This window comes from Mus musculus, chromosome 1 (assembly GCF_000001635.26).
Source record: "Mus musculus strain C57BL/6J chromosome 1, GRCm38.p6 C57BL/6J".
NCBI classification, from domain to species: Eukaryota; Metazoa; Chordata; class Mammalia; order Rodentia; family Muridae; genus Mus; species Mus musculus.
This window is the reverse complement of record NC_000067.6, coordinates 173,891,023-173,913,322: the sequence shown is the minus strand read 5'-3', so window position 1 is coordinate 173,913,322 and position 22,300 is coordinate 173,891,023. Positions and strand designations below refer to the sequence as shown.

Genomic DNA, 22,300 nt, shown 5'->3' with positions numbered 1-22,300 from the left:
CTATCTAAGTAGAGCAGAACCCTGGTCAGCTAGTTTTAACACCTTGATCTGGTTGTACCATGTATGTGAATTTTGTGTCTAGTGGCTAGTGTACATCCGTTTGCTACAAAAGTTGTAAGGTTAGGACTTTCTTATTTAGTGAGATTCATCAGAAAAGAATGTGAGCCTGACTAAGCTGTGATTTTTTTTTCATAGTGACCACAGTATTTACAGGAAGTTAAGATGTTTCCAAAGCCAGGGAAATTGAAAGCTATGAACGAAACTGGGAGTAGGCCTGGCTATTTCAGCACTCCTCACCCGAGGGAGACAGCACAGGGAGAGACAGCCAGTGCTGCTCAAGAAATGAAACAACTCTGAGAGTTTTGTAATCACTACCCTCTTCCTTTACACCCAACTGTTCAGTTTCTCATTTACTGACTTATCTGCCTACCTACTCAAGCCAAGCAGGCCACTTCTTGACCCGGTGAAGGTCTCAGGATCTGTACATCACTGCAGAAATATCCAGGAAGGTGAGTTCTGTTTGTTTCTTAAACATGTGATCAGATCTATCTGTGAAATATAAAGGACCATAGAAAAAAATCAGTGTTGAATGGTGGAGGACCAAGGCTGGTGCCAGCTTCACTCACAGCATTAAACCTGCTGTAGCTGGTTTCCGATGCTTCACTAGGAAGACAGCCGATGACAGAATAAAGATGCCTCCTCTATTCCTATGAGTTTTCATGAGTTAGTGTTTATCACTGTTCTTCATTTATCTTCACTAGAGAAGACATGGGAGTAAGGTGTTTGTGGTGAAGGACTGTGTAAAAGACAAGACAGAAACAAAAAATATTGATAACTAAAATCATGTTAAATGAAAACCACACTTTCCAGTTTTGTGAATATACAAAACTGAGATTCATATACAACTTGATAACTCACATTAGCCTGTAGAGAAAAATGTCCCACTTTTGTTAATACAGTTATTTAAATAGATTGTGGACATTTTTATGTTTAGCTCTCCTCTTAGCTCCCTTCTGTATCAGATGTTAGAGACAATATTTGTCATACTCTCCTCTTCATGCCATGCTGGAGGTGAATACTCATGAGGAAAGTTAAACTTGTTCACTGTTACTAATTTCTTCTGTAATTTTTCTAATTTTTTATCCTGTTTTGCCTAAATTTTAGTAGTTGAGATATGCATAAAATTTAAACCATAGTCATAGACAATATCATACCTGTTTAAATATATATTATTGCTTGTTAATGGTTCTGTTTAAAGAATAATTTCATTATCCAAGCCTGGTTTCCGATAACTTGGCACATAGCTGAGGCCAGCCTCAAACTTACAGTCCTCTGGCCTCTGCCTCAGCTTCTGTCTTTCCCTCAGACTCTGGCGCCTTGAATCATAGACACCCACTGCCATGACCCTCTTAAATGTCTACAATTAATTTTGTATTTTACTACATAGTACTATTTAATGTCCTGGGAGTAATGTTGTAAAACTAAAATTTGTTATTATTTGGTAATTATATAATTAAAATTGTTTCACTTTTCTTGGGTTGAAATCTTTCATTGTTAAGTAGTGAGCCTCCAGGCTTTATGATGTTTCTTGGATGGTCCTTACCTATATTAGCAGAGAATTTTGGTGTCTTTAAATTGCTCTTTCAGCATCAAATTTTTCTACTATGTTTAAATCCATCAAATAGTATTTTGTCAGCAATTCGAAGGTATTGTATTTTTCTAAACCACTTTAAAAATTGTATCATTTTGTGCTTTTGTTTTGTTTTGATCTATTTTGTTTTTGTTCTTTAGACAAGGTCCCACTATGTAGCATTGATTGGCTTAGAAATGACTATGTAGTCCAGGATGGCCTCAAATTCAGAGATTTCTGCCAATCCCTGCCTTCTAAATGCTGTATACTTTTACATTTTTAGTTTAAATGACTTAATAATTTTTCTAGCTTAAAGATTTTATATGGCACATTATAAAGCCAATTTGTACTTATAATGTGTAGTAGTCTAGTCCAAGTAACAAACATTTCCTTGTCTTCAACAATCAATAGTTGTATGTGTTAGGATTTCCTATTTTGGGATGAGACGTGTGCTGAGTTTTGATGTCCTTTACTGAACATCTTCATTTTTCCAGTGCTGCTGCCTCTTGTCATCCCTACTGACCACTATCCCGTTTCATTCTTCTACAAAGTTTATTTTTGTAAATAAATGAAACGTGAGATGTTTCTCTTCCTGTACATGCCGTGTTTTACTTAACATACTTATGGCCAGTTTCAGTCAAATTCAATCAAACTTCAAATGACAGAAATTCATTCCTTTGAATGGCTAATGAATACTTGATGTGTGTTTTGGGGGAGGATGTGAGAAATTATATACAAATCGCAATATGTATGTGGAAACCACAGGACAACATTGGGGAGTTGTTTCTTTATAAAAGTTCCAGGTAGCTGGGTGTGGTGGCGCACGCCTTTAATCTCAGCACTTGGGAAGCAGAGGCAGGCGAATTTCTGAGTTCTAGGCCAGCCTGGTCTACAGAGTGAGTTCCAAGACAGCTGGGACTACACAGAGAAACCATGCTCAAAAAAACAAAACAAGAACAAAAACAAAAGTTCCAGGGATCTAATCTCAGGCCATAAGGCTTGCACAGCAGACTCTACTTTATGACCTTTTAATGTATACTTAGCATGCATGGTGTGTGTGTGTGTGTGTGTGTGTGTGTGTGTGTGTGTGTGTGTGTGTGTGTGTGTGTGTGTGTGTTTCATTTATGTTTGGAGTAGACTCTCACAATTGAGAACAGTCATGTGCTCCTGATCCTGCTATTTCTACTTCTACAGGACTGGACTTTCATGCATGTACCATGGTACCCGAGTTCTCATTTTCTTTGTAACTCATCCACTAAAAGATATTTACCTTACTCTGTATTTCAACTATCGTGAATAGTGATGAAATAAATATACAAGTGTAATTGTCTCTGTGTATACCTGTTTCATTTCCTTTGAAGAAGTAGAATACACTAGTTGTGCTTTTTATATTTAAGGGATTTCTATATTTTTTCTATAATAGGTGTGCTACGTTATATTTTTTTCAAACAATGTGCTATATTTTCTGTTTCTGTGAATCCTTTACAGAATTTATTTATCTGTGTAACAATAAACATTATAAGTGTATATAACATTATACATCAGTATAGCTATTATTTAACATTTTATATAATTTTTATTTAACTTTCTCTGATGGTTAGAAAAAATTAACCATTTTCATGAGTTTATATTTAGTAATTTTAAAGTTTTTTATTTATTCCTTTATTTAATACAGATTTAAAGTGAAGTATCAATTCACTTCATAACATACATCATCTCATTGCTTTATCTTCCCCCAATACATCCCCCACCCAACCACCAATCTGCTTTTCTGTATGTATGTATGTATGTATGTATGTATGTATGTATGTATGTGTAAGATAGCCCACATCCAATTGCTACTGATCCCATGTGTGTAGAGATGGGATCATTCATTGGAGCTTGAGATTTCTACCTTGGGCTCACCTTTCAGAAACAATGATTTTTTTTCCTTCTCCCAACAATTACCATCTGCTAATAGCTCCTCAGTAAATGCTAGGAACAAAAGACTGCCACCTGAATCTGTACTAGAATTATGAACGACTTGATTTGTTATGGAAGGATATATGAAAAGCTACACGGAAATATGCGATTTAACAAAAGAACTAAGAAAAGAGTTACAGGTATAACTTGATACATGTGAAATGAAGGAAGGCTCAAATAGGAATGCAAACAGGGGAAAGAAGTAACATGTGGGGTAATCACAACTAAGGATTTATGAGAAAGCATATAGAAACCCACAAGTTAGTAAGATAATTTAAAAAATATACCATAAAAATATTTGAACAGAATTGCCTTGTGTGGGTGGACAATGTCACTGTTAGAGAAAATGGATTATTAAATGAGAACCGCAGTTACAAAGTGAGATTCCCTCCCTATAAGATATTGGCCAATGAGGCCCCAGAAGTCTCAAAAAAAACCAAAACCAAACAAACAAAAACCACAGGCTATTGCCAAAGCACTTGGTGAGCCAACATAACTACATACTAAGACTGTATTGCTAAGGATGCCTCTCACTTGGTTGTTTAGTTCTTTGGCCCCCTTTTGCATTGCATTGTTTGTGGAGTTTTGAGTAGCCATCTTTATTCATTATCCTTTCTTCCTTCTTTCCATCCTTTCATCTTTTGTGTTTCATGTATTTACAATGTTATTTGTCATATTTACAATGCCAATGGTCATTAATATTTGCAATATCAGTATGAATTTACCTCTTACAAATATTCTCCTCTATTCTGTAAAGATCCCTCTACTTCTGGGCTTCATTATATACCCCAGAACTGCCACAAATGTGTGGCTCTCTAAAGGTACCAATATAAAGATACTGAGCACAGAAGGATAAAGATGGAACAAGTGTTGAAATATTCCCCGTCAATAAACATTTGATTCTGCAGGATAGAGTCAGAAAAAGTTCTATAAAGTAACAGTTTAATGGGGCAATGAGGACTGAAAATATACTAACCAATCCTAGGGAAAAGATGAGACTACTTACAGATTTTATGGAAGACATAATGGGAAAGGGGATACAGTGCTGTGGCTGGAGGTTCCCATATATAATGTGAGAGAGAGACTGAACCCATTTCCTCATTTGTCACATTAGTCATTACCATGATTTGAATATAAAATTCTCTCCATAGCTCAAGCATTTCAACACTTAGGAAACAGCTGTCAATGCTGTTTTGGGAGATTGTGAAGCCATAGAGCCTAGAACCTACATGGCAGATGTAGGAACATAGACCCAGAACTAGAGGATTATAGTCTCCTGGGTTCTAACTTAAACACTCTTATTCAACTGTATTTGTAGAAATTTAACAGGCTTTATGGTCAAAGACTGGGTCCCAGGCACTAAAAATTACCCACTGAGAGACTGTAAGGCAAAATAAACATTCTTCCCATATGTTAATTCTGGCAGATGTTCTTATCTTAGTGACAAGAAAAGAAACCAATAGAGCCATAGTAGGTACAAGGGTTAGGATCTGAAAGACAGACAAAAAGCGAAAGGTGCAGGAAACTTTAGGGAAAAGAAGAGAGGCCACAAGCCCATGCTTCAACGTTCTGGCACACAGGCGATTTCCAGACAACTATTCATCACAGCTACCCTTGACCCAACTCAACAATCATTACTAATAATGAAGATTATTTCAAAAGTTTTCCTAATAATGCAGTTCTTTCCCAATATTCCTCGTGACATAAATAGCTATTATACTTCACTCTATCTGTGAACATATCTATATCCAGTATTTCCACATACCTCATTCATTCCCATAGTCATGTCTTTCTTCAGAAATTTCTGAATACATGCACAACATACATATGCCAATTTTTTTTCTTCCAGGCTCAGCAACAACTTCAAAGATGGTGAATGAATACAAGAGAATTGTTCTGCTGAGAGGACTTGAATGTATCAATAAGCATTATTTTAGCTTATTTAAGTCATTGCTGGCCAGAGATTTAAATCTGGAAAGAGACAACCAAGAGCAATACACCACGATTCAGATTGCTAACATGATGGAAGAGAAATTTCCAGCTGATTCTGGATTGGGCAAACTGATTGAGTTTTGTGAAGAAGTACCAGCTCTTAGAAAACGAGCTGAAATTCTTAAAAAAGAGAGATCAGAAGGTAACACAGAAGACCCTGTCCCTGCCTGTGTCTTATTATCTCCACTCCCTTCTTAACCTTGAAGTCCACACATAGCTGTCATATTTCCAGTTTGCATCTCAAAGGCCATCGGCATATTGGTTCTTTGGATTAGCTACTGAGGACGTTTGTCTTCCAAAGGATTCTTATAATTTATTCTTTTTTTTTCTTTTTTTTTAAAGACAGGGTTTTTCTGTGTATCCCTGGCCGTCCTGGAACTCGCTCTGTAGACCAGGCTGGCCTTGAACTCAGAAATCCACCTGCCTTTGCCTCTGCCTCTGCCTCTGCCTCTGCTTCTGCCTCTGCCTCCCAAGTGCTGGGACTAAAGGTGTGCACCACCAGTGCCCGGCTAGTATACTTGCAATTTAAGGAGTATATTTGGTGTGTATATTTCAGACAAAAAGAGAAGGTGATCAAAGATTGGTGTTCCAGATGTAACTTAGAAGTTGAAAAGTAATAAATCTAAAGAACAAAGTTAAGATTTATATTTAAGTATATAAATTAACAAATTATGTCACCTATTTTAAGAATACCAATCTATCCTCTGTATTAACAAACATAAGGATAAACTTTGATTAAATATATCCTTAAGAAGGTGTGAGTTGCCAGACTTGGTGGCACATACCTTTAATCCCATCACTTGGGAGGCAGAGGCAGGCAGATTTCTGAATTCAAAGCCAGCCTGGTCTACAAAGTGAGTTCCATGACAGCTAGGGCTATACAGAGAAACCCTGTCTCGAAAAACAAAACAAAACAAAACAAAACAAACAAACAAACAAACAAACAAAACACCAGTGTTCATAAAATTATCGAGTTGGGTAAAAAGACTTTAGAAAGTTAAAATCTTATTTCACAAGTTTATGTCAGATTTCCTTTTACTTGTATCTATTATTTGAGTGTATTATGCACAAAACATGACCAAATCAATGTGATAAATTGTGTATTTTAAGATAATGTAGGACAATGGGAATGAGAAAAGCTTGACTGAGATACATGGGCTTCAAGAGCAGGAAGGGATTTCTCATTTTATATGGGACGTGTAAAGAAAACATTGATTAACAGAAGATGGTATCAAAAGTTGTGCCTTTAGAGTTGTGTTGCTAGAGTAAACTTTGGAATAAGCATCGATATAAATGCACCAGAGAGGAAATGGCAGAAAGACTTGATGGTCCCTAGACCATCTATTTTGGTTTATGTGGGCTTTCCTGTTCACGCATTTGTTCTGATAAAAAAAAGTCTCCACATCCTAGTAACAGGAGAAACATCACTGGAAAAAAATGGTCAAGAAGCAGGTCCTGCAACACCTACATCAACTACAAGCCACATGTTAGCATCTGAAAGAGGCGAGACTTCTGCAACCCAGGAAGAGACTTCCACAGCTCAGGCGGGGACTTCCACAGCTCAGGCGGGGACTTCCACAGCTCAGGCGGGGACTTCCACAGCCCAGGTGAGCCTGAGGAACAGTGGTGGCCTGGCAGTGCAGACAGGCAGAGGTGATTTCTTCCCCCTGCCCAGTCTATCATGTACTCACTGTTGTATCAGTTTCTCTTCAAGCTTTCACTGAAGCACAGGATAAATGATCATGTGGCATTAATATGTGTTCATTCCTACTAAGATCTCATGAACTTGAAAATCAGGTTGAGACATGGTTGTTGCATATTTACACACACCTAGTTTTCTAATTCAAATTAAATTTTGTCCTACCATAGAAGTAAAAATAGAAAAAAAATGATTCATATAACTTTTCTTCTCCATTTTTTTGACAAACCCACTTATACACAACTTTTTATCACTATTAATGATCATAGTTTAGACCTGGCCAGAGGGTGGGTGCTACTCCTTCAAGTTCCCAACATATTCAGTCATAATAAATCTACTACCTAATAAGGAAGACACACTCTGCTCAATTGATTAGATCCATTAACAGGGCAGTGGATATACTTTCAGAAAAGAAAAAGTATGAGAGAAGAAGAGACTGGAGTGAAAAAGAGCAAGGCGGCTAAGGAACCAGATCAGCCTCCCTGTTGTGAAGAACCCACAGCCATGTGCCAGTCACCAATACTCCACAGCTCATCTTCGGCTTCATCTAACATTCTTTCGGCTAAGGTACAAGCTTTTTGTTCCCCTTTCATTTCTTCAGTCCACGTACCAAGAGCAAGTCTTGAAATTCTGACCATGTCCCCCACTTCTCCCTGAGGTTTAATTAATCAAACATACACAGATACTGGATATGATAAAGATCATCATACAAGGACAGAAACAGATGCAAAAAATATGTAATACAAATATAGAATTAGCTGACTCATACACAACCTTTCATTTAGATAGACTGTTTAATGAACTTGTTACCTCTGTCAATGAGGAGTTTGTCTGCTTGTTTTGATCCCAGGTAGGAAGAGGCAAGCAAAGAGTCAGAAGCAATGGACTCCATTCTCCTCTCTGTACTCTCACATATCTTTCTTTTATACAACTAACCTGTTAACTTTTTAAAATGCATATTAGGGTACTCACTTCTTCAGAACTGTTGACACATTGTATAGCCATTCCATCTTAAAGGACTGTAAGTGTCTAAACCTATCTATCCACTGAATTCAAGTGTTGGTATCTTGCTCTAGCTTTAATATGTCCCCGCAGAAGTCCTATCCATGCCGGGTTGGAAATGGATTGTGCTTAACTGGATAATATACTCTTGTATTATTACCAGTTATGATACAGAACTAATATTTGTGTTTCAATTTTGCTGTTTACTTTTAAGATTATGGTTTCCCTATTTTTCCTATAGATACTTAAAAACCTGAGATATTATTAGTGCAAGAAAAACAAAAGGATTAGCATAGCTAAGAAGGATAGATGAGGGCTGTCTTGTCCAGGTAAGGCTCTGATAGATACCTCGTGAGGCTTAGAGGTCACAAAACAAAGAAATAATAGAGCTGAAATGGGAGTATCTAACCACTTTTTGATTGGAATTAAAGCCCACTCCAAGAGATGGAACCCATACCAGACACTGCTAAAGGAGTCAGGAATCTGAGACTAAATAGGTCATTTGCCTAGGAGAGAACCTACAACTATTATTCTACTAAAGGAACATAGCAATAAAATGAATCCTAATGATATGTTGCCATACCTATAGAGCTGTGCCTCATTCAGCTCGCATCAAAGATGCTTCTTGCCATAGGTGGGAATTGACACAGAGACCCATGACTAGCCAATTTACACACAGTGAGAGATTTTAGAACAGTCATTCTTCAATGGGATATCTTTATTAACTGTCTCCTCAAGACTCGGGACTCTACCTGAAAGGGAAAGATGACGCCAAGGCAATATTTTCTTTCACATAAACAGGAGAGTTCCAAATATGAATTCAGAGACTGTAGTGGCACACATTAAAACAGCAAATATTCAAGCCAGATGGGGTCCCACAACTGAGAAGAAGAAGTGGAGGAAAAGCAGAGGAGGAAACAGAATCCTATGCCTAACAACAAAGCTATTTTCAGTTGATATATACTAGGAAATGGAAAAATGTGTTTTCTCCAACAGATGATATCAACCACAGTCTAGAGCATGTCCCACAAAGCAAACTCCGTGTGTTATTTTTAGGGCTATTTATTTTGTTTTGCTTGGGATTTTTCTTTTCTGTTTTCTTTTGTTTTTCAGTTTTTATTTTACATTTTTAGAATGAGAAAAAGAACATGAAGTGGAATGGTAGTGGGGGAAAATCTGGGGAAGTTGGGGGAAGGGAATCATGATAAGTACATGTTGTATTAAAGAAAAGGTATTAAATGAAATTAACAGGGAAAAGGCCAGTTATTGGAGAGGAAAATGATCATAGCGAGGGAAGTTAAAGAATGTGTGAAGTCCAGGACAAGAGGCCATTCACCAGAAACTGTGAGTGAAAGGAGTGAGCTACAAATTACTACCTCCTGGTTATTCTTCCAGGTCAAGCTACCTTCAATTTAGACTTGTCAAATATTTCATCAGATTCAATGTTAGCTTGATAACATATGGGAAAGAAGATGATTGGTGCCACTTATTTTTTCTGAGTATGCATAGGAGGAAATAAATTATTTGTCACAGAAGGAAAACCACAACAGTGTCGCCATCTATTCTCTCTAAGTTCACTTTCGTCTCTTTGTCTCTCCACCTTCCCTCCCTCTTTGTTTTTTAACTAACTTGAGGAAATATAATCAAGTAGTCAAGCAAAACCAGAAGCCATTTATACTCACCCCAGAACTTACCGTTCTGATCTTATAACTGTTTTTCTCTGCATTGTTTTTTTTTTTTTAGATTTTTTTATAATTGTTTAGGAAAAGCTTCTAGTGTAACATGTTACAATAGTTATTAGTCTCTTACTTGCTTTTACAGTTTTACATATCAGGACTGTCTTTCCAAGTCCCTAAAATAAAAAAGAATATTATATTCAAGGATGACATCAGTATTTGTGTTTCTTTATTAAATAATTCATTATAGACTGATTTTCTACTACCACAAACTCTTTTTCTTCTTCAAAGAATATCCGTTAAATGTGTGTATTTAAGGCTCATTTTGTAGTTTTCATGATAGCCCGCTAATTTATTTTATACATATCCAATAAATCTATTTTAATTTAAATCTAGTCATTGCTATTTATTTACTTATATATAATTACCACCACTAAATGTATTACTTTACTTTTTTGTGTCATACTAATTGGTTGCACTGATCAAAAAATTAGATCCAATTGGGTCTGTGGAGACAGAAACACTATCTCCATATACTCAAAATCTATGAAGTTCATAGCTTTTTGACACTTTGCAGACTGTCTCATAGTTAGAGAATCTTCTCTCCATTCAAATACTCCATTGAAATTCAGGGAGCTCAGACCACTATACAGAAAAGAGATCAGATCCTACCAATATCTCTCAGGTTCCACAAATCATTGCTGATCAGGAAAACTCTCTATCCATGTTTAAGGACATGTCTCTAACAAAATAACTCTACTGGAGCCTATTTAAATGAAGGGGCTGTGAGCCAGCTAGTATTTTTGATCATTTAATGATAGAATGTTACACCTTGTGGAGATACACTGTGATTTCTATCCTCAAAATAACCCACAGTGAGTCCGATGGTAGCTAAAGACCTTTGACACCTTTATGATATTTTATAATTATTGTCTATTTTCAAAAACATCTAATTTTCCATTTTTATCTGCTTTGGACATAGTGTAAAGATTTTATTTGAATTAATCATATTTCGACTTAAGTACTCCATAAAATTATTCTCAAAGAATGTGCTGTATTTATATCCAACACTTTTCTTCATGTTAGAAAGTAACTCTTTTTTTTCAGTGAAAGTGTTTAAATGTCAGTGGATGGAGCCCCTTGCTTTAATTCATTGGCCTTTTGGTCAACTAAAGAATTCCTGTTTAGCTTATCTTCAGTTTTACAAATTCATAAAAATTGTTAGGAACAATGTTGAGATTGAGATTTGTCTCATGTAAAGGTTAATTTGTATTTCTGCTAAACTCATATGTTTATATCCCTGCATTTGTTCAACACAGAACCAAAAATCACAACCCCAGAACCAGAACATTCCCAGAGGTGCTGTTCTCCACTCAGAGCCCCTGACAGTGATGGTGCTCACTGCAACAGACCCGTTTGAATATGAATCACCAGAACATGAAGTAAAGAACATGTTTCATGCTACAGTGGCTACAGTGAGCCAGTATTTCCATGTGAAAGTTTTCAACATCGATTTGAAAGAGAAGTTCACAAAAAATAATTTTATCACCATATCCAATTACTTTGAGAGCAAAGGCATCCTGGAGATCAATGAGACTTCCTCTGTGTTAGAGGCTGCTCCTAAACAAATGATTGAAGTGCCCAACTGTATTACCAGAAATGCAAATGCCAGTCCTAAGATCTGTGATATTCAAAAGGGTACTTCTGGAACAGTGTTCTATGGAGTGTTTACATTACACAAGGTAAGGTGTGAAAACTTGTCTTTTAACCTTCTACATCAACACCTGGAAACAAATATTGTCCATAATAATTTTTCATTTAGTGCTTAATGACAGTATTGCAACACAAGACTCTACCTTGGCTAGGGATAAAAAGAGAAATCATCAAATAGATTAGGAAATAAGATTGGGTGATCTCTTAACACTCAATTCCCTAAGATAGATCTGAGAGAACTCTCTGGAAATGGTGTACAAGATACTTCCTTTTACTACTTACAAATACCTACCCTCAGCCACAGTGAGCAGGAATGTGAGAGGGCACAGGTTGGTGTCATGCTAACAGTTTGTATTTGAAGCTCTATGCAAATATACAACACTTATTAATTTCTTCATTTTGTCAGCTTTATGGTTCTTTAGTCTGTCTTTTTTTAAAGCTCCTTGTGGGGAACTTTTTGGATAGCATTGGAAATGTAAATGAAATAAATACCTAATAAAATAAAAAATAAAAAATAATAAAATTTTTAAAAATGGGAAAAAATCCATTGTTTTATAGCACACTCTCCAGAGACTATGAATATGAACATAGTTGAAGAGTTTATGGGTTATAGCTTGAGTAATGTTCAATACAGTATAAATTGGAGACTGTTTCAAAAATTACCTGGACAAGTGTGGATATTGTGACAACTTTGTAGTCATAAGTACATTAGATGGATAAGTGCATCCTCTTAAACTCATAACCATTCAATAAAACAAATTGACTATCTCTACATGTAGCAGGTTTAATCATTTAAACCTGATCAATTAATGTATTATTTCTGATTAGCTTGGCAACTGACAACTATTAAAGGAAATGACATTTTGAAGGCAAATCAATATACTTTTCTACATTCACTAGATTTAGAAATTTACTAGATATATACAAACATCTCATTTGTGCATCAATGGCAAAATTCAGGCTTTCAGAATTCAGATAAAAACTGATAACTTTGGTGAACTCAACAAATGTCCTAAAAACTTTATAGGTTTATTTCTTTTTACTCTGTCATTTTTTAAATTCCGTTTTAAAACCTCCATTGCTTTATAGCATACTATTTACATATTATGCAAATAAACACAGTTGAAAGATTATGAGTAATAGCTTGAGTAATTGGGGACATTGGCTTAATTGGACATGATATTGTAGAAAGGTAGGAAGAGAATCTAAGTGACTAAGTTATTGGAATCTTAACCCGTTTTGAAGATTCCCTGTAACCTATTGAATGAACGAACATAAGGAACAAATGTCAATTCATCCCCTTACATGCAGAAGATAGAAAGAAGGCTGCTCAAAGTTCTGATTCCCGTGACCTCAGGTAATTTACTGGGAATCCAGGCTGTTGAGGAATAAGAAGCGGTGGAAACAGGCAGAACATTTATTGTCCTAGCACTTCCAGTAAGAAATCCCCAAATCTAGAAAGCAAGTCATTACAGTTGTAGAGAACTGGCATGAGGAGACTGCTCCCAGCTTGCTAGCTGTGAGGAAACCTGGGATCTTTGTCACTCTCAGAAGAATGAGTGAGGAGATATACTTTCTCAAGGAGGGAATCCTGCTGTTCTGCCAAGTAACTGCAATCCTGAGGAAATGGCCTTGTTTTTCCTTCTCTCATGAGAAAGTAACTGTGTTTATAGATTAACTGAACATCACACCTCAGAGGTGGACTTCAGGCAGATGTCTCAGGCTGCAAGGAGGTTTGGGTCACTTTAAACCAAGATAAGCTATTGCTAAGAAAACAGCATCTGGTGGGAAACTGGAAACTGTGGGAAAATCTTTCTTCTGCTTTGCCTTTAAAAGAAGTTGGAACTTTGAGTAACTGTGCATTGGCTGACTTGATTGTATACCAGCTATGTCCTCATTAATGATGCTCTACCCTTGGGATACAAACACACTAGATGATGCCAATAGTAATAAAACTTCCTGGGTAAGACTTCACTGAATATACATGTTTCCTATGTCTATAACAGGCTTCATATTTTCCTATTATTTTTTCTAGTAAATGATCTTTTTGAATGTATAATAGTGAATGTAGATAAGATAACTTTTCAGAAAATGAATGCTAATTTTACTTTTCCAGAAAAAAGTGAAAACACAGAACACAAGCTATGAAATAAAAGATGGTTCAGGAAGCATAGAAGTTGTGGGGAGTGGACAATGGCACAACATCAACTGTAAGGAAGGAGATAAGCTCCACCTCTTCTGCTTTCACCTGAAAAGAGAAAGAGGACAACCAAAGTTAGTGTGTGGAGACCACAGTTTCGTCAAGGTAGGATGTAGACAGCAAATGGATTTTCCAAAAAGGAACTTGACTTTTGCTTTAAGATTCTGAACATGAAGTGTTTAATATGTTACATAGACAGTTCTGTGTCTGGAGAAACAAATTCAGATGATGCCCTTATACTCATTTCTAAGGGTAAGAGTTTTATAAACAGATATTGGAGAAATAATCCAAAACTTTTATATATTTGCTAAATAACACGAAGTATGAAGAAGTTAGAATGACATGGAAATAGATTTCCATGTGATTAAGAACAAGGATGTTGATAAATCAAATATGCTTTGAACATCAGCTTTAATCATTAGGAGTTGGCTGATCCCGGGGAAAGTTGAACATTAAATCAACATTAAGAGAGGAAATGACTGTCTATTCGTAAGTTATCATGGTCTCTAGCACATCATGAGAAATTTGTAGTTCTATTTTCTTAACTCTGTGAAGAAATGAGAGAGAGAGAGAGAGAGAGAGAGAGAGAGAGGGAGAGGGAGAGGGAGAGGGAGAGGGAGAGAGAGAGAGAGAGAGAGAGAGAGAGAGAGAGAGAGAGAGAGAGAGAGAGAGAGAGAGAGAGTTAGTTTGAAAATATACCAAAGTTTGGATTACCACTATTAATTCAACTACATATGGAAGAGAAAGACTTTGAGAACATGAGGCCAAAGAATTGCTTAAAAGGTTGGAGAAATGTTGCATTGTCAGAAATAAGGAAATGGATTATTCATTGTCCAATAGGTAAATGTTGAAAGGTTTTATAGGGATAAAAGCTTAAACATTTTGACACAATAGTAAAAAGAATTTTGTACCTGTCTTGAAAATTTGTCTTACAGAGAAACATTTGGAGGGAGAAATATTAGTTAGACACAACTACCAGTTATTCTATGTAATGTATTATATATTAATATTATATGTTGAGGAACTTTGTAAACTGCTTATGAAATATTAGGCAGTATGAAAATCACCATAGATGTACACCATTAAAACTTGCAAAGACTATCACTTTAAAAACCAGGCAGCTACTTTACCAACACATTAAAGAAGTTATTTAATAATTGTATTAAGCAGAGGAAAAATAAATGGGCCTTTGATCAATGGAGGTATCCACTGCTTAAGAATAAAAGGACCCTGTGGTTTTATTACAGCTTGGGAATGGTAGTGAAAAATAAAATACATTCAAAGAACATCGAAAACAATTGAGAGATAACATTATGAAACTGGATAAATGATACTGATACTAAAATTGGGAAAGAAGAAAATGACCTATGGCGGGCAGAAATATGTTCAGATATTGTTCATTCCCAGCTGCCTATAAGAAATTTAGTAAATATCTCTAAATCTTTATAGAGACTTAGAAATCTATAGAAATAGATCTGAAATAGAAACAAACTTCATGTGTATTTTTAAATTTAGGGATACTTGACAAATCTTGTACTTGTACTATATTTAAAAAGTGTATGATAAATGTTACATTTATACTAAGAGAGAACACCCACCAAATATTTACTATTATTTGGGACTTTAAACAGCAATAGAGATAGCATTTCCATTTCATAGATGTAACTTCAAATACTCAGAAATAGTTACTGACAAAGACAATGAGTAGTGGAACTGAGATCCACCTAGGCTACTGTGTGGAGATACCTAGACAAGATGAATATGCAGATGAGTGAAGGCAGTTATAGATCCCAAGATTGGGGAACAATAGCTAGAGATAAAGTGCACTCCAAAGTAAGATAAACAAAGGAAGCACCTAAGATACATTGAAAGCTGCATGAAACCCAGTTATAGAACATTTAAAAGAAGAAGGGGGTCAGAGTCAACATAGTTCATGACAGACATAATTATCAAGGGGCTCTTGTGAAATAAATACGTTGAAACATAAGAATTGGCTTTAACACAATACATACCCTATATACAGCAGTCCAAATACTGCTGCAGCATTTTGACACAGGAACATATGCATTAGTTGTTCTATTTTCAAGATTCATCAATGCAAGAATACATCAGTTCCCACTGAACCTAATAACTCAGCCCAATAGAAAACCAAAGCTTCATGTAGTTTTGCTTTGGTATTTTGTTTTCCTTGTTTGTTGTTGTATTTTGTTTTTCTTTAAAGATTTATTTATTTGTTTATTTTACATATTAACTAGTACACTGTCACTGTCTTCAGACACTGCAGAAGAGGGTATCAGATCTTATTACAGATGGTTGTGAGCCAACATGTGGTTGCGGGGAATTGAAATCAGGACCTCTAGAGGAGCAGACAGTGTTCATAACTACTGAGCCATTTCTCCAGCCCTGTTTTGTTGTCTTTGTTTTTGTTTGTTTGTTTTTGTTTTGTGGGTTTTTTTGTAGTCTAATTAATGCTTCAAACAAGATAAATCAATCCTTTTTCTTTTTGTTATAATTCCTCTCACCATATCTGGGAACAAGTTAAACTACCCAAATAAATTCAAGTTAACTCAAGTTAAATGAAAAGATCTATCTCTTCAAGGGCCACATAATCAGAAATGGGTGGCTCAAAATAAGGCAATACAATGAAGGAGATAAAGCAAAGAGGATCAGCAGCCTTTCAGAAGGCAAAAGGTTTTATATGGCCCTTGAGTGGAATAGGCACGGATGGGTGACTGGAGAAAAATAAGCAGTGCTTTATCTCAATTGCTTGGATCTTATTGAATCTCTCTCCCTATCTATTTTAAGGTCACCAAGGCTGGGAAAAAAAAAGAAGCATCAACTGTCCAGTGAAGCACAAAAAATGAAGAAGAAAATGATTACCCAAAAGTTGGAATTAAGGTAGAGATGCCAAAATAGAAATGTCACCTCTAAATGACAGCTTTAGTAGTATATCCAACCATTGATTAATCTTCATACCTGATTTCTGATTTTGTGTTTTCATTTGAAAAAATTCTTATTGTTCTGTTTTTCTATGAAAATAAAATTTGATTTCATTTCTCTACTGTAAAAATAATAAACATGTCTTTTTAAAGGGACATCATTACAAAGTGCAGTGTGTCATTTGTTTAATTCATAAGTGATCTGTTTGAAAGTGGTAGATGCTCTGTGGACAAATCTGTCAGAATGCATCAGATTTCATCATTTTTGCATTCCAGTTGGACTTCCAGAGTATAGTCTATTAAGATACTCTCCCACTCTGTGGTCTGTTTTATCTCTCCATGAATTGTACTCTTTGCTATCCACAATTTCTATACCTTATGGGGTCCCATTAATCAATTGTTGATCTTAGTTCTTAGATGAACAAAGTCCTATTCTAAAGTTGTCTATTGTGAGAAACATTCTTGTTGTCTTTTCTTTATTGAATATTTTCTTTATTTACATTTTCAATGTTATTCCCTTTCCAGGTCCCCACCTCCAAACCCCCTATCCCATCCCCTCCCCTGCTGGTTCTATGAGGGTGTTCCCCCAGCTATCCACCCATTCTTGCCTCCTCATCCTCATATTCCCTACTCTGAGGCATCAATACTTCAGAGGATGAAGGGCCTCTTCTTCCATTGATACCTGACAAGCCATCCTCTGCTACATATGTGGCTAGAGAAATGGGTTCCTCCATTTTTACTATTTGATTGGTGGTTTAAGTACCTGGGAGCTCTTGTGGGTCTGGTTGCTTGATATTTTTGCTCTTCCTATGAGGTTGCTAACCCCTTCTGCTCCTTTGGTTCTTTCTCTAACTCCTCCATTGGGGACCTTGTACTCAGTCCAATGGTTGGCTTTGAGCATCCACCTCTGCATTTGTCAGGCTCTGGCATAACCTCTCAGGAGACAGCTAAATCAGGCTCCTGTCAGCATGCATTTCTTTGTATCCACAATAGTGTCTGCAATTGTTCACTATATATGGGAAGAAACCCTAGGTGGGGTAGTCTCTGGATGGCCTTTCCTTCAGTCTCTGCTACACACTTTGTCTCCATATTTGCTCCTGTGAGTATTTTGTTCCCCCTTCTAAGAAGGACTGAAGCATCCACACTTTGGTCTTCCTTCTTCTTGAGCTTCATGTGGTCTTTGGATTTTATCTTGAGTATTCTGAGCGTTTGGGCTAATATCCACTTATTGTTGTCTTCTTAAAAACACGCGTTTACCACATAAGATATTTAAAGCTAACTCTATATGGAAACACTAAATGAAACAGTCTTTTGGCTATTCACACAGAGAGTAACACACAGGCATGTACTATGTTTTGTGTAGCATGTTGCACTTTTAGCTATAATGAATTGTACTGTGTTCTGTGAAATGAGTATATGAAAATACAAAAAGTAATGATGAAATGTGTTCCCATACCAAAATAAAGCAATTGAAAAGCAGTGTGTCCTAAATTCAGTGTGAAGATGTAGTCACAGCAGCTTTATTTTGAGAAACATTCTTGTTGCATGCTAAAGAACACACATTAACCACATAAGGTTTTTAAAGCTAAAGAGAAGAAGAAGAAGAAGAAGAAGAAGAAGACGAAGAAGAAGAAGAAGAAGAAGAAGAAGAAGAAGAAGAAGAAGAAGAAGAAGAAGAAGAAGAAGAAGGAGAAGGAGAAGGAGAAGGAGAAGGAGAAGGAGAAGGAGAAGGAGAAGGAGAAGGAGAAGGAGAAGGAGAAGGAGAAGGAGAAGGAGAAGGAGAAGGAGAAGGAGAAGGAGAAGGAGAAGGAGAAGGAGAAGGAGAAGGAGAAGGAGAAGGAGAAGGAGAAGGAGAAGGAGAAGGAGAAGGAGAAGGAGAAGGAGAAGAACAAGAAGAAGAACAAGAAGAAGAACAACAAGAAGAAGAAGAACAAGAAGAAGAACAAGAACAAGAAGAAGAAGAAGAACAAGAAGAAGAACAAGAACAAGAAGAAGAAGAAGAAGAAGAAGAAGAAGAACAAGAACAAGAACAAGAACAAGAAGAAGAACAAGAACAAGAACAAGAAGAAGAACAAGAACAACAAGAAGAACAAGGAGAAGAAGAAGAACAAGAACAAGAACAAGAAGAAGAACAAGAACAAGAACAAGAATAAGAAGAAGAACAGACCTCTAGTGAGTGGACCACAGTGCCTGCCCCAATCCAAGGGTCTAAGGTACTAAGGTCAAATCTAAGTGGATCAAGGTACTTCACATAAAACCAGAGACACTGAAACTTATAGAGGAGAAAGTGGGGAAAAGCCTTGAAGATATGGGCACAGGGGAAAAATTCCTGAACAGAACAGCAATGGCTTGTGCTGTAAGATCGAGAATTGACAAATGGGACCTAATGAAACTCCAAAGTTTCTGCAAGGCAAAAGACACCGTCAATAAGACAAAAAGACCACCAACAGATTGGGAAAGGATCTTTACCTATCCTAAATCAGATAGGGGACTAATATCCAACATATATAAAGAACTCAAGAAGGTGGACTTCAGAAAATCAAATAACCCCATTAAAAAATGGGGCTCAGAACTGAACAAAGAATTCTCACCTGAGGAATACCGAATGGCAGAGAAGCACTTGAAAAAATGTTCAACATCCTTAATCATCAGGGAAATGCAAATCAAAACAACCCTGAGATTCCACCTCACACCAGTCAGAATGGCTAAGATCAAAAATTCAGGTGACAGCAGATGCTGGCGAGGATGTGGAGAAAGAGGAACACTCCTCCATTGTTGGTGGGAGTGCAGGCTTGTACAACCACTCTGGAAATCAGTCTGGCGGTTCCTCAGAAAACTGGACATAGTACTACCGGAGGATCCAGCAATACCTCTCCTGGGCATATATCCAGAAGATGCCCCAACTGGTAAGAAGGACACATGCTCCACTATGTTCATAGCAGCCTTATTTATAATAGCCAGAAGCTGGAAAGAACCTAGATGCCCCTCAACAGAGGAATGGATACAGAAAATGTGGTACATCTACACAATGGAGTACTACTCAGCTATTAAAAAGAATGAATTTATGAAATTCCTAGCCAAATGGATGGACCTGGAGGGCATCATCCTGAGTGAGGTAACACATTCACAAAGAAACTCACACAATATGTATTCACTGATAAGTGGATTTTAGCCCCAAACCTAGGATACCCAAGATATAAGATATAATTTGCTAAACACATGAAACTCAAGAAGAATGAAGACTGAAGTGTGGACACTATGCCCCTCCTTAGATTTGGGAACAAAACACCCATGGAAGGAGTTACAGAGACGGAGTTTGGAGCTGAGATGAAAGGATGGACCATGTAGAGACTGCCATATCCAGGGATCCACCCCATAATCAGCATCCAAACGCTGACACCATTGCATACACTAGCAAGATTTTATTGAAAGGACGCAGATGTAGCTGTCTCTTGTGAGACTATGCCGGGGCCCAGCAAACACAGAAGTGGATGCTCACAGTCAGCTAATGGATGGATCATAGGGCTCCCAATGGAGGAGCTAGAGAAAGTAGCCAAGGAGCTAAAGGGATCTGCAACCCTATAGGTGGAACAACATTATGAGCTAACCAGTACCCCGGAGCTCTTGACTCTAGCTGCATATATATCAAAAGATGGCCTAGTCGGCCATCACTGGAAAGAGAGGCCCATTGGACTTGCAAACTTTATATGCCCCAGTACAGGGGAACACCAGGGCCAAAAAGGGGGAGTGGGTGGGCAGGGGAGTGGGGGTGGGTGGATATGGGGGACTTTTGGTATAGCATTGGAAATGTAAATGAGATAAATACCTAATAAAAAATGGAAAAAAAATGGAAAAAAAAAAGAAGAACAAGAACAAGAAGAAAAACAAGAACAAGAAGGGAAAAGAAAAAAGAAAAAAGAAAGTCCTTCTAAACAGAACATCATTAGCACAGGCACCAAGACCACCAAACAATTAATGAATGGGACCATGGGAAGTTGGAAAGCTTCTTCATGGCAAAGATGGCATCACTCAAACAAAGCAACAGTCTACACACTGCTGGGACAAGATCTTTACAAACTGCACTTCTCATAGAGGGCTACTATCCAAAATGCATAAAGAACTCAAAAAACTAGATAATCAAGAAACAAATAACTCAATTGAAAAGTAGGGTACAGATCTGAAAATAGAATTCTCAAAAGAGGAAACACAAATGACCGAGAAGCACTTAACTATTCAAAATCCTTAGCCATCAGGGAAATGCAATTCAAAACTATTGCCATATTTTATCTTTTCTCTTGATTCTATTTTTAAATTTAATCCATTGTTTTACACTCCGTATTTTATTCTCACCCCCATCAACCCTTGACTATTCCACATACCATACCTCCTCCCCATTCCCCTGTCTCCATATGGATGTCCCCCCACCCCCCACCATACCTGACCTCTAAACTCCCTGGGGCTTCAAGTCTCTTGAGGGTTAGGTGCATCATCTCTGAATGAACACAGACCTGGAATTCCTCTATTGAATGTGTGTTGGTTGCCTCATATCAGCTGGTGTATGCTGCCTGTTTGGTGGTCCAGTGTTTGAGAAATCTTGGGGGTCCAGATTAATTGAGACTGCTGGTTCTCCTACAGGACTGCCCTTCTCCCCAGCTTCTTTCAGCCTTCCATAATACAACAATGGGGACCAGCTGCTTCTGTCCATTAGTTGGGTGCAAATATCTGAATCTGACTCATTCAGGTGCTTGTTGGGACTTCTGGAATGCTATTCTGCTAGGTCCATTTTTGTGAGTGCTCTATAACCTCATTAATAGTGTCAGGTTTCAGGCCTCCCCTTGAGCTGGATCCCACTTTGGACCTGTTGATGGACCTTCTTGTCATCAGGCTCCTCTCCATTTCCATCCCTGCAGTTCTTTCAAACAGGAACAATTATGGGTCAGAGTTGTGACTGTGGGATGGCAATCCCATTCCTCACTTGATGTACTGTCTCCCTGCTGGAGGTACACTCTATATGTTCCCTCCTCCTACTGTCTGGCATTTCATCTAAGGTCCCTCCCTTTGCATCCTGAGAGTGTCTCACCTCCCAGAACTCTGGTGCATTCTGGAGGGTACCCCAACCTCCTATTTCCTGAAGTTGCCTGTTTCCATTCTTTCTGCTGACCCTCGCAGCTTAAGTCCTTCTCCCTCATCCAATACCAGATCAGTTCCCCCCACACTCCCCCCACAACAATCCTCCTTCCCTGTCCACCTTCCCTCCCAGGTCCCCAATCCATATTTCATCTCATACCTGTCATAATGACTAAGTCCAATGAAACAAGTGACAGCTTATGCTATGATGGTGTAGAGGAGGGGAATCAATTATCCATTGCTGGTAGTAGCACAATTTTTTTCCAATTTTTTATTAGGTATTTACTTCATTCACATTTCAAATGCTATCCCGAAAGTCCTCTATACCATCCCCCTACCTGTTCCCCTACCCACCCACTC

The 22,300-nt window shown here is 37.4% G+C and overlaps 1 protein-coding gene across 3 annotated transcripts; it reads left to right on the top strand.

Annotated features, from left to right (window-relative positions):
• The first annotated feature begins 235 nt into the window (after positions 1 to 235).
• On the top strand, positions 236 to 16,984 carry Ifi211 (interferon activated gene 211). 3 transcript variants are annotated; one of them, XM_017321420.2, is made up of 8 exons: positions 236 to 509; positions 5,442 to 5,726; positions 6,995 to 7,191; positions 7,692 to 7,850; positions 9,537 to 9,629; positions 11,281 to 11,703; positions 13,791 to 13,979; positions 16,680 to 16,984. In XM_017321420.2, the coding sequence occupies exons 2-8, from the start codon at positions 5,462 to 5,464 to the stop codon at positions 16,722 to 16,724; spliced, it is 1,371 nt and encodes a 456-aa protein (XP_017176909.1). In that variant the 5' UTR covers positions 236 to 509; positions 5,442 to 5,461; the 3' UTR covers positions 16,725 to 16,984. The 3 variants fall into 3 exon arrangements, with proteins under 3 accessions (XP_017176909.1, NP_001288674.1, NP_001028622.1); NM_001301745.1 differs by lacking the exon at positions 9,537 to 9,629 and having other exon boundaries at positions 277 to 509; positions 7,001 to 7,191; positions 16,680 to 16,982; NM_001033450.4 differs by lacking the exon at positions 9,537 to 9,629 and having other exon boundaries at positions 277 to 509; positions 16,680 to 16,982.
• Positions 16,985 to 22,300: the final 5,316 nt, after the last annotated feature.

Coding starts and splice junctions, on each gene's coding strand:
- Ifi211 (XM_017321420.2), top strand. CDS start 5,462: ATGGTGAATGAATACAAGAGAATTGTTCTGCTGAGAGGACTTGAATGT. Junction 11,704..13,790: donor GAGTGTTTACATTACACAAG/GTAAGGTGTGAA, acceptor TTACTTTTCCAG/AAAAAAGTGAAAACACAGAA. Junction 13,980..16,679: donor GAGACCACAGTTTCGTCAAG/GTAGGATGTAGA, acceptor ATCTATTTTAAG/GTCACCAAGGCTGGGAAAAA.